Genomic DNA, 12,709 nt, shown 5'->3' with positions numbered 1-12,709 from the left:
AAAAGGCAAAGAAAACCGGTAAAGAATTTGCAGGTTTTCTGATCTACCTAACCAGAAAAACATCACAGCAAACACACACACACACACACTATATATATATATATATATATATATATATATATATATATATATATATATATATATATATATATATATATATATATATATATATATATATAATGAAAGTTAGAACTGCAAGTGGGGATTATTACATAAGATAAATTTTTAGATGTCTGTGTGTTTATGTGCTTATAAATGAAAATCGATTTACCTGGTGTAACATAGTATAAATTACCAATCTATCGTGCCGTAGCCCTACGACGTTATTTAAATATCCACTATTTATATAAATATTTGTTACATATATAATTGAAGATTCAGATGTTATATATATATAATATATATAATATTAAAACTAAAAAAATATTTCATATCCCTCTTATCAAACCCCATCACTTAAATATATAATGTATAGTTTGCCTTATTATTTGTTGCCTCCATTTCATCTCCGGCCAGAAGATAAGATAACACCATCAAACTAAAATTTAAATTATCCAATATTTATAAATATAAATATATAATCGTATTATCAGATTGCAGGGATTTTTTTATTTATTTATTAATTAATTATTATTTTTGTGTGTGTGTGTGGATTTTTACTATTACCTAATACCACCTGCTGCAAATGGAACAGATCTGTCAGCATTTATAATTGACCATACACATACATAATAATTATATATATATATTTATATATGGCTTTTCCCAAACATCAAGAGCTCATATTCTAATTCAACAATATATCATCAAAATAATAATAATAATAATCTTTTAAGGGATTTAATTAATTAATTCCTATAAAAAATATATAAGCTAAGTAATTAATCTTTGAAGCTTCAATATTCAAAATAACACACATACATATATATAAATATATAATATAAAATTTGTGTGCCCTCAATTATTATTACAAAATTTATTATAGTCTTGATGAATATGAGCCATCATTTTGGTGGGGTGCAGAATATATATAGTTAAAAAAGATGGGGTCCATTCGTAATAATAGTATAATGTTGGCCAATGATGACACTGTTGATTGGTGCATTGTACTTGGCTATCTTAGTGCAATAAAAGCATAAAGATTGGAAGAATTTGAAGCCCTTTGTAGGGATTTTGATTAATTTCCCTACATTGAAAGTGATTGAAGAATTCAAATAAAATTAATAGGTCCCATTTGCTAATTAGGTTATTTAATTTAACCCCCAATTAATTACCACTTCAAAAATTAAAACAAAAAAAAAAAAAAAAGAAATTTACACTCATCATAACATGAATTATTTGGTATCAATTATTTTCTCAAACATGTTGTATCGATCATATGCATAGACGTGTTACATTTTGAAGTCTTGCACGTAGAGTTTTTCGAATGGAGGGTCGCTGTGAGATTCGAACACATGATAAAGATATTTATTTATGCATATACACATGATAAAATGTAAAATATATATAAAAAAAAAATTAGAAGAAATTGAGAATCCAAATTGCATGGTATAGCCATTGTCACCTTAGAAAAGTCTCCATCAATATCATTATTATGTAAATTAAGCCATGCAATGTATAATATCAAGGTTGTGTCAAGTCACTATACAAAAGTAGATACTAATTACCTAAACTACAAGGCACAATATGATATATAATACATACATGGACATATATATATTTATATAATGAATTGGTATATTAATTAAAGCAAAAAAATCGAGCTAAGAGGTGTCCTAATCAACTATAAATACTTTTAGAAACACTAATCATATTTGATAGTGATTTGTTATGATAATAAAGTACAATTAAGGATAAAAAAAAAAAAAGAAAACGTAATCAAATTGCGGCGCCAACAATATATACATACATATATACATACTTGTGTATTTGTACTATGATTATTAGGTCAACGTCGCTTTCTAATATTAGATTATTTCTTGCTTTACTTATTACTTATTAGCTTATAATTATACATATATATACATATATATATTTTATTTATTAACCTTAGTTGACTATATGTTTAAATAAATGACACTATTTTTCATTTAATTTAATAATAATAATAATTATTATTAAATGAGAAATGGTACAAAAATAATATGAAGCCAGTCAGATTGCAACATGGAAAAGTATGTCATCATCATTTATAGAAAAAAAAAAGAAAAAAAAAGGTGAATGAGAAATAAGTATTATTTTGAAAAGGATATGAAATCTATAACGGATTGTGCTTGTCTTGTGACAACGATTTAGGTAGAAAATCTATAATATTTGTGGTCCTCTTCTCAAATATTACATAATTCAACACCTTAATTAAGTAAATCTTTATTATAAAAAGAAAAAATATGTATCAAATGTCTCACAAGCGGTGGCTAGTTGGTAAACATACATTATTGTATAATAATTTGCAAGTTACATGAGAGACGATGTAAATTACACTAGGTTAACTATGTGTGATAAGCTCGACACAACGGCCGTTACAAAGGGGATTCGAATTTGGATTAATCCACAAAAGTTCATTTGCTCTGACCGCTAGGTCATTTTCTATTTATTTATATTTTGAAAAAGGGGGATCAATATTTTCATTTAATTAATTAATTCATTTTCCAAAAATATTTGTTTCAATTTTTAGGTACTAAATATATAAGAAATTAAGTCCATAACCCATCTCAAAAAAATAAAACAAATTAAAAAAAAATATATATTATTAACCATATCAAATTATCATGGGAAGATAATAAAAAAAAAAAAAAAAAAAAAAAAAAATTAGATAATAATGTATAAATTGTGATATATCAATATCCAGAGGCCCAAAAATAAAAATTGGGCCGTCGCCCACAAGGGATACGGGCCCCACAGAGACAAGCCCACGTGGCTGGTCACGTCTAAGTGGGGCCCACGCACCATGGCCTCCTGCTTGTGGTTACATTCCATGCTTGTCTCTCTGCTCTGCCCCCACTTCATTTTTATTTTCTAATATTTATTTATCCGGCTGCTTCCGTCATTTCCCGGCGGTCTCTTTCACACTTTCCGGCAGTTTTATCTATGCCCCACATCTAAACCTCAATTTCGAGTATATAAATAATGTTTTTTTCTCCTCCTACTAAAATTGAAGATCCAAGGATAACTTCATCACTTCTCCCCCAATTAATCACATCTCTCTCTCTCTCTCTCTCTCTCTCTCTCTCTCTCTCTCTCTCTCTCTCTCTCTTCTGATTCATATATAATAATCGACGGTTAGCCTCAATTTTTGCAAGTTTCAATTATCGGGCTTCGTGATTTTGTTCCCCAACCAATTTCAGAGGACATTTTTTTCACTCTCGGTGATGAACAGGGGAGGTTTACCGGAGATGCTGCACTGCCTTCACGCCGCCGCGTCGGAAGGTGCCGACATCAGCGTGCTCGATCGGCAGCGTTCGCGCCACAAATGGCAGCAGGATCAGTTATTAATTCAACAGCACCAACACCAGCAGAATCAGCCCCTTCCTTATTTCAGCGACAACAGCGATCAATTGGGCGGCGTTTTTATGTCATTGAACGGCGATCACGGCGGTCTCCACGAGCTGCTGCTCGGCGGGGCGATGAAACCCGACCCGGGTCTGGAAAACGGGTGGGGCGGTGATTTGAACTACGGGTCGGAATTGGAAAAGAATTACGCTATTCAGAGAACCGTCAGCTGCCCGCCGGACGTGGCGGCGGCGAAGATCGCCGCCCAGGAGGCCGCTCTTAGCTCCGCCGCCGGAAGAGAGAGTTCCAAAAAGCGAAAGGCTGATAAAACTCAAACCCTTAAGGTTCGCATTTTTCCCCAATTTCAATTAATTTTGCCCATTTAATTTGCTTCCCCATTTTTCGTGCTCTGTTTTTACTATATATATATATATATATATATATATATATATATATATATATAATTGTATATTTATATATATATTTATTTTTCAGGTAATTGCAGAGGAAAAAATAGAGGAGAAGAAGATGAATGAATGCTTTGAAGAAGAATCTAAAATGACAGAGCAAAACAGCAATAACAACAACAAGAGTAGCACAATAACAAGTGCTACAAATTCAAAGGATAATAATAACAATTCGAAGGAATTTCCGAAAACCGATTACATTCATGTTCGTGCTCGTCGCGGTCAAGCCACTGACAGCCATAGCTTGGCTGAAAGAGTAAGAAAACATTTTCAAAAAAAATCAATGTTGTTTTCGATCATTTAATATCGATTTCTGATGGAGTGATGAATTGATTTTTCAGGTGAGAAGGGAAAAAATAAGTGAAAGAATGAAATATCTTCAAGATTTAGTTCCGGGCTGTGATAAAATTACTGGCAAAGCTGGAATGCTTGATGAAATTATCAATTATGTTCAATCTCTTCAAAGACAAGTTGAGGTATATATATTTATATAATTAATATATATTAATTAACAATGAGTTTTTGCTTTGATCTGTGTAACTAAATCAATTATCATGCAGTTCTTGTCCATGAAACTGGCTGTAATTAATCCAAGACTCGATTTCGACGTTGAAAACTATCATACGAAGCAGGTAATTTTTTTTTCATGTAATAAAACTCGTATTCGAATCCTCTCGATTAGGCTATTATGTACTAATATATGGCTCTAAAATATTATTTTTTTTGTTTTTGGATATCAGAATTTTACGGGGTGTTCGTCTAGTGTTCCGACAATCGGGACACCATCGGAAATGATGGATCAATCCCTTCTTCAGTTCAATTCAATAGGGCAAGAAATTTCGGGCTCGATTCTTGAAATGTTAGTTAATCCTATGGATGTTTCTCTGAGGAGGACAATTAGTGCTCCTGTTTCAGTCCCACATCCATTTCTTGATTCATCCAGTTTAAATGTGAGTTTGTTTTTCTTAAATATAAATAAATCATCTATTTTTTTTTTTTTTTAATTTTTATTTATTTATTTTCTAATTGTAATATCTTCAAATATATAGCAGCAAATTCAGCACGTAACATGGGAGGATGAATTCCAAAACATATACAACATGGAGTAAAGATCACAACCCCATTTATTATTTCTCAGCTGCCATTTACAGGTACTACACAAACGCCGAAAAATATTTAAAAAAAAAAATTCAAATCTTGAAATTTACGTTTAAAAAAAATCTTATTTTTGCAGGTTTATTCGAGCCGTACGAAGCTGAAAACATGAACGGCATGCACCAAATGTACAAATTTCCACGAAGAAGTCGAATTCTCGAGTGTTGCAGATGAATCTTTTTTTCGACATTATTGAAACTAAATGCTGTGTATATATATATATATATTATGTATACCCCCAGCGCAAGAGATAATATTAACAAAATGATTATTGATTAATTATTAAAAAGATAAATGAGATGTAGCCCAATTTTGCATATGAATGTGAGAAAGAGTTCATCAAGAAACATGGATTCTGTAATTATTAAGACAAAAGTGTAACATTCATCAAATTGGACAAGTTGTTTGTGTGAATTAGAAACATGGAAGCAGGTTTTAAGCTGTTCTGTGAAGAGATAAGAAAACAGAGTCAACCAATATGAAACACATATGTTCCTCTTGTGAGACTAGAATCAGACAATCTATTTATATCACCCGCAACGGTCCCGATTTTTTTTCGTTTTTTTTTTTTTTTGATTTCTACGTCACTTGCGTACATAAAGCAAGTCTGATCTAGGTTATTTTCGGGTATATATAACCTAGCTCTGATACCAATTTAAATATAATATATGCACTTCAATTTTTTTTATTTTTTTTCATCTAATTGGTATCAATTCAATATTCTTCTAATATTGTTACTTAATCACAATGAAATTATTATTCTTTTATTGAATTATGGATTAGAATCCAAGTTTCAATATTTGATTTGATAAGATTATTATATACACATCTAGTTTACCTATGATAAGATATGTCTGGTTTGTCAATTGTGATCATGAAGTCCGTGACTGGCTTCCAGGAAATCATATATATATGTGACTAAAATGCTTTAGGGTAAGCAGTCAACAAGTAGGGGTAAAAATCAAATTGAATAGAAGAATTACAAAAAAAACCCTCTAATTTGGGATAATTACAACTGGCCCCTCAAATATGTACCCTCTTACGAAAGAACCCCTCATTCGGTAGGTAAATTTGACGTTGTTAGGGTTGACATGTAATACAATATATGGTTGAGGGAGATGGTTGTAATTACATAAATAAGAGGGAGTTTCTTTTGTAATTTGACCTTACCTGATGGAGTTTTTCGTAATTCGACCAAACAAAAAATAGTCTCTAAAAAGGAGTATTCATATCAACTTCATTTTCAAGCCATATGGAAAATGACAAAATGCTGGACCTAATTTTTATGTACATTAGCAAAATCTCAATTGATTCTCTTTGCCCCAATTGATGGTGAAACAAAGTTTGCCCTGCTTCACAACTTTATCTAAAACACTGATAACAAATTAAAAATAAAATATAATGCAAACTCAACTCAGTTACTACTTGTTCTGTGTCTTTTACTTGAAGAGAATCTCAAATAATCCCCACCAAAAATCGAAAATCAATTCACAAATCACAAATAAGAGTTTTTTTTTTCTTTTTTAGTTTTTGCAATAATAGAATCTAATACATAGTCAATCACACATGATAAATTATATTACAGTAAAAACATTAAATTTACACTCACATCCAATAGAGCGAAATCATTCTGCTGTTGAGACTCTCATGAACGATGGTTGAGGCCCCGTTTGCATGTTCCTTTTACAAAACAGATTCCTCCCCTGCTTCTGTTATTGAATTACATTCATCATTTAATATTAACTCTTGTAAGAAATTTGACGAAACTTGGCTTAGTTACAGAGTTAAGTTAAATACCTTTCCCAGGAACAATAATTACCGGTGCTGTTTTACAGTTGTGGAAGCAATATTCACTTACGCTTCCCTGTAGGACACTACAAACAATTAACAAAATCATTAATTAAATAATAAGTCAACCACATGTTCGAGAGAGAGAGAGAGAGAGAGAGAGAGAGAGAGAGAGAGAGAGAGAGAGACCTTTGAATGAAGCTTCGGCCTCTGGTGCCCATTACAACAGCGGCAGGCTTCAACCTCTCTGCTTCCTTGCATATTGCCTTGCCGGCGTCTCCTTCGACAATCCTAGCCTTTGTTTTCACCTACTTACACCAAATATTAACATACGATAGCCTCGTCACAAAAAAATAATAGCTCGCTTTATTTAATTTTTCTTGTGTTTTATACTCCCAAGTTACGTAAGGTGTAGTTCTTGGTTTAAGAATTAACACATTCAAAAGTAATGGAGGAGAAGGTATACTTCGAACATGATCAGTCATTTCCACTTTACATAAATAAATAAACCAGAGGAGATATAATATAGTACATAGTTTCGAAGATGAACGAGAAAATTCACTTACAGAAGAGAGGAAATACAATTACAACTTCACGACGAATATCGAAGATTCTCTGGTTGTTTCGAAGCTTTAAAACAAAAGAATCCAACATAACAAGAGCTTCTCTAATGAAACTTTTTTTTTGCAGCCATTACTTTTAACAATTTATGGAAAGGAACAAGAGTTGTAATAATTCTAACGATATTACGATAGCACGATTCTTGAAGAAGAAAATCATTGCAAGAAGAATCGACGAATCTCTATATAAGTTTCAAACAACAAATAATCACGACAAACCTAAATAAATTCGTAAGCAACACAAGTGTTCAAAACGTACTAAAACCGCGTAAAATGGAGTTTCGAACCATTGATTGAGCTCATTTTTAATCCCGATGCATAATTGATCAACTGAATTATTTAATACTACACTAATAATAATAATTATTATTATCATTAGATCTATAATTAAAAAAAAAAAAATCAAGTTAAGAAAGAAAAATTACCATAGCAACCTCAAAAGCCTCGAGGGCGAGCTTCTCCATGAGGCCCTGAGTCGACTCATAAACAATCTGGTTACTGAAACCTTCAAACAAAAAAAAAAAATCAACAAAATTAAATTAGCAGCAAATTAAACCTAAATGCGGAAGCAGATAATAATTGGAGGAAAATAACTGGAGACGGCGTGGACGAGGTGGAGGGTGTCGGCGAGGCGGCAGAGATGGGTGACGGCCCAATCGAAGGCGTGCTTGCTGTTAGGGCCATGATCGACGGCGATTATTATGTCACGGCCTCTTCTCCTCTCGCCGGTTTCTCTGTCGAGTTCCGGTTCAATCAGCGACGGCAGAGACACTTCTTTCCAGCTGTACTCTACATCTTCCATCAGCGTCTCCATTTTTTTTTTCCGATTTGGTGCTTTGATTATTGATTGATTACTCGATCTACAATTTTTGCTTTGAACGACAAAATTAGGAATAATGATTGTGAGATTTGGATTTCGTTTTGAGTTTGGTTTATTGTGATTTAGAGAAGCGGTGATCGTTTTGATTTTGGAATGCAGAGCGAGCCAGCCGACTTTGAATAATAATTAATAGATTAAAGTGTGATTAATACTTTTCTTTTTTTTGGGTTGAATTTCAATTTTCATTTTCCAATCGTTGTCGCTGAATTTGGTAAGGTTTTGGTTCACCGACTTCTCTCCCATTATTCCCTTAATTTCGAGTTTAATCCTATTTATATATTATTATTGTTTTATTGTGCAAAATTAAGTTAGGTTGGTATTTGATAAAAATAAAGTGAAATTTGATTTTAGTGCCGACGAAAATGTTTTTTACTTTGAAAAATAGAAATAAGTACATGTCGACTATGGATTTATTTGATGCCAAGAGCAATTATTTAACCACACACCAGTGATTAAATATCACCAAGTATTTATAGGCTCAGTATCAAAAACAAATTACAACCACACCCATTAAGTATGGTCAATTTACGAAAAAAAACTCTCTTGATTGGACAATAACATCTACACCTCAACTATAATTTTTTCTTACATCTCCACCCTTATGGTGTCAAATTCAATATAATCATCTAGATTTCTTGGAATGTGCTACAGTTCTCTAATTTGTACTAATTTTGTATAAAAATACAACCACAATCTGATATATACAAGCTAAAAAACACATATTATGGTCGTCCTACTTCAAAATGTGGAGTTCGAATAGGATAAAATGAATACAAAAGTAATAACATTCCATATAATCTCTAAAATTTCACTAAATTTGAAACCGCAGAGTTGAATATATAAAAAGTTTTATAGTTGAGGGGAGTGATTATTATTACAAACAAAAGGGGAGTTTTCCTAATTTAACCATAACTCAAGATGGTTGTATATATATAGTTGCAACTTAAAAAAATAAAAAAAATGTATTTAGTTGTCAACTATATTTATTTCGTTAGTCAATTAAATTCTTAATTTAAATCCTTGAATATTTTCAGGTACACATTTTTTTGCAATCATCCTTAAATCCTTAATGGCTTTTGAGATCCTACACCGGGTGAAATACACCGGGTAGATCTTTACCATTCATATACACACAAAAACACACACACCCACATTGGTATGTGTAGATCAACGGTAAACAATCACCCGGTGTAACCTTCACCGGGTGTAGGATAGATAAAACCATCCTTAATAGCCAACAGATTTATAAAACATTTAATTTGTCATTAGAAAAAGCTCTTGATTAAATGAAATTAAAGTGGATAAACATTTAGGTCAAAGAGCCCAACACTTCCAATCTCATCAATTACTTGCACCACTTAGACCAAAGAGCTTCAAAACTACAATTATACAATTTAAGTTGAATTAAATATTTATACAAAACAATCAACAAAGATCTTTACCAGAAATTAATTTTAATTATAAAAACCAACAAATCTTTAAAAAATAATTTTGCCCATAAAAAAACGAAAAATTCATTAAAATTCTACAGATCAAAATAGCAATAAGAAATTTTCAAAATTAAAAAGAGCAGTTTGTTGAAGAATTAGATTAGTGTAGAACCAAATTTGAAGGATTAGTAAAAAATTAAAATTATGCAGAAACAAAAACAAATTAACCAAAAAAATTCATTTAAAAACACAAATGCAAATCAGAGAAAAGAAATAGAAGGCGCTCAGGAAATATGAATGGATAGATAAGTTTCCTCATTAATTATCAGATTAACGAGATTATTTCTTTATCTCATCATCGCGCCTCCTATTTTTCACACACACATCCGTGTGTTTATCTGTGTGTGTGTGCAGTGTAAACAAAATTTCGCGAACACTTTGAATGAAGAGATTAACAGTAGATTTAGAATGGGGGAGAGACGAAAGCGGCCATCTGCATTAGGGTTGTGTTAATTAATTGTGGGTATTTATAAACAAAAAATTAGACGGGGAACGGGGTAATATAGTCAATTCACATAATTGCCCTAGTAATTTTTATTTGTCCGTTTTAATTTAAAAAATGTTGTTTAAATATATAATTGATTGGGCCTTTTTTAATTAGACGGCCCAGATCCATTTGGGCAACAACTGACATAAACCTTCTGGAAATTTGCATTTCCAAGCCCAAATAAATTCATTTCTCTCCGCCAGTCTCAACCCACGCGCCACCACTACCACCACCGCCGCCTCACTCCAATCAATTGAACAATGGCGGAAATCAAAAGCAAGATATTGATAATCGGAGTTACAGGAAACCTAGGATTCGAATTAGCGAAAGCCAGCCTCAATGCATCCCATCGAACAATCGGACTCGTCAGAGAATCCGGATTTTCCGACCCGGACAAACTCCAGAAACTTCGATTCCTCTCCAATGCCGGCCTCGAGATCGTTAAGGCATGTTCCGATGCACCATTTATTTCAGCTCAATTTCCGTTCCTGTAAATTATGATTTTTAAAAAAAATTAATTTGGGGTTTTAGGGTTCATTGCAAGATGAAGAGATTTTAATCGAAGCCCTGAAGCAAGTAGATGTTGTGATTTGCGCAGTTTCTTCGAAGCAATCGCATGATCAGATGCTTCTAATTCCGGCTATCAAACGCGCTGCTTGCATCAAGGTCAATTCTTTTCTTAATTCTGTATTTTTTTTCTTTTTTTGTTATAAATACCAATGAATTAATGATTTAATTATTGCAGATTTTTTTGAGTTTTTTTTATTTCAAAAAGTGTTTGAACATGAAATTCATATGAGCTTACTACATTGAGCTGGGATAGTGCAGAGGTTTTTTCCATCAGAATTTGGATTGGATCCCGATAAAACTAGGGTTTCGGATTTGGACCACAACTTCTATTCAAGAAAATCCGATATAAGGCGTCTTGTCGAAGATGAAGGCATTCCTTACACTTACATATGCTGCAACTTTTATACGAGCTACTTACTTCCATCCCTCGTTCAGCCGGGCCTTAAATCCCCACCTAGAGACAAAGTCACGATATTCGGAGATGGAAATGTTAAAGGTCTCGTGAATTAAAACATTAATTTCATCTAATTTAGGGGATTTCGTCTAATTACTTTTTTTTCTTGGGGGTTATATATAATAGGTGTGTTTGTGAAGGAATGTGATGTTGCTTCATTCACGATTAGCACGGTGGACGATCCACGCACACTGAATAAAACATTGTATTTGAGGCCACCCGGAAACACTCTTTCCATGAACGAGATTGTTGATATTTGGGAGAAGAAAATCGGGAAAAATCTCGAGAGGAATTATGTCTCAGAGGAAGCCCTTCTTAAGAAAATTCACGGTACATCTGATTATTGCAAAAACTTGTCGTTTTTTTTTAGTTCGTTACTGAAAGTCGTAAACAATGTGACTTTGCGTTATTTCAGATATGGAATATCCAGATAACATGGAGATGGTATTTATATACTCTGCGTTTGTGAAGGGAGATCAGACGTATTTCGACATAAACTCGTCGAATGGTGTGGAAGGAACAGAGCTGTATCCGCGTATTAAATACACTACAGTGAGTGAGTTCTTGGATACATTGTTGTAGGAATTGTAATTTTAAGCTACATGTAATTATTGACTTTTGTACTTGTTTGTTTTGTACAAGAAAACCACCAGCAATCTTGTTGAGGACAAATATTCATGTGTTTTTACACTATTAAGAGATTATTCTGATAATTCATTTGACAAGTTCACACTCCAAGCAAAATATGTATCATATAAAAAATAAAATGAAAGCAAACAATTACGAAACTGAAATGTTAATTGTCGTTTCAATTCTACTAATGCCGTTTTGACTTCGAACCTGACTTTGACATATTTCCAGTCTGATTTTGGCAATATTTGAAACACGAAAACTGTAGTAATTTAGGTTAACTTTCGAATCCAACTTAAATCAGCTACATTGGATGTCGTGTCACAAAGTTATGCATGAATCAGTCACATTTTGAATTTTAGGTAACTCAAAAGATCAAAGTTGTTGGCAGTATTCATTGATTAATGTATATTTTTTTCATCCGACATCCAATTTTGGTGATTCAGATTGAATTAGAAAGCTAACTCAAAAAACTACAAATTCTGGTTTCGGGTTTTGCAAAACTTGAAGTGAAAAATGATCAAAATCGCGTTTGAATATTTATGTCAATAGATTAATCAATTAACGGACTTTTTAGAAGAAAAAAATAAAAGATTTGGTTGGGATACAACAATTTCCGTAAGTACAAGGACTTTTGGCAAATTTCCCCACATCTAAATTAGTAAACGTTTTTCTAATG

At 32.4% G+C, this 12,709-nt stretch overlaps 3 protein-coding genes and 1 non-coding gene across 5 annotated transcripts; 2 read left to right on the top strand and 2 right to left on the bottom strand.

Annotated features, from left to right (window-relative positions):
* Nucleotides 1–2,993: 2,993 nt before the first annotated feature.
* On the top strand, nucleotides 2,994–5,428 carry LOC105957658 (uncharacterized). 2 transcript variants are annotated; one of them, XM_088822631.1, is made up of 7 exons: nucleotides 2,994–3,833; nucleotides 3,985–4,212; nucleotides 4,298–4,432; nucleotides 4,517–4,588; nucleotides 4,697–4,906; nucleotides 5,009–5,107; nucleotides 5,191–5,428. In XM_088822631.1, exons 1-6 carry the CDS (start codon nucleotides 3,369–3,371, stop codon nucleotides 5,063–5,065), a joined length of 1,167 nt encoding a protein of 388 aa, XP_088678757.1. In that variant the 5' UTR covers nucleotides 2,994–3,368; the 3' UTR covers nucleotides 5,066–5,107; nucleotides 5,191–5,428. The 2 variants fall into 2 exon arrangements, with proteins under 2 accessions (XP_088678757.1, XP_088678755.1); XM_088822629.1 differs by having other exon boundaries at nucleotides 5,006–5,107.
* Nucleotides 5,429–6,496: 1,068 nt separating this feature from the next.
* RD2 (Adenine nucleotide alpha hydrolases-like superfamily protein) lies at nucleotides 6,497–10,326 on the bottom strand. The gene is made up of 6 exons (XM_088822632.1): nucleotides 9,622–10,326; nucleotides 8,114–9,464; nucleotides 7,945–8,024; nucleotides 7,089–7,207; nucleotides 6,909–6,985; nucleotides 6,497–6,820 (listed from the first exon to the last, which is right to left on the bottom strand). Exons 2-6 carry the CDS (start codon nucleotides 8,331–8,333, stop codon nucleotides 6,795–6,797), a joined length of 522 nt encoding a protein of 173 aa, XP_088678758.1. The 5' UTR covers nucleotides 8,334–9,464; nucleotides 9,622–10,326; the 3' UTR covers nucleotides 6,497–6,794.
* LOC148772070 (small nucleolar RNA U30) lies at nucleotides 10,112–10,192 on the bottom strand. Its single transcript, XR_016030124.1, has one exon. It is a non-coding gene; the product is annotated as a small nucleolar RNA U30 (small nucleolar RNA).
* Nucleotides 10,327–10,488: 162 nt separating the features above from the next.
* Nucleotides 10,489–12,117, top strand: LOC105957660 (NmrA-like negative transcriptional regulator family protein). The gene is made up of 5 exons (XM_012981606.2): nucleotides 10,489–10,822; nucleotides 10,908–11,042; nucleotides 11,205–11,442; nucleotides 11,527–11,730; nucleotides 11,816–12,117. The coding sequence occupies exons 1-5, from the start codon at nucleotides 10,637–10,639 to the stop codon at nucleotides 11,980–11,982; spliced, it is 930 nt and encodes a 309-aa protein (XP_012837060.2). The 5' UTR covers nucleotides 10,489–10,636; the 3' UTR covers nucleotides 11,983–12,117.
* Nucleotides 12,118–12,709: the final 592 nt, after the last annotated feature.

This window comes from Erythranthe guttata, chromosome 2 (genome assembly GCF_056151865.1).
Source record: "Erythranthe guttata isolate IM_541 chromosome 2, IM_541, whole genome shotgun sequence".
Taxonomy (NCBI): Eukaryota; Viridiplantae; Streptophyta; class Magnoliopsida; order Lamiales; family Phrymaceae; genus Erythranthe; species Erythranthe guttata.
This window is presented reverse-complemented; position numbering and strand designations above follow the sequence as displayed.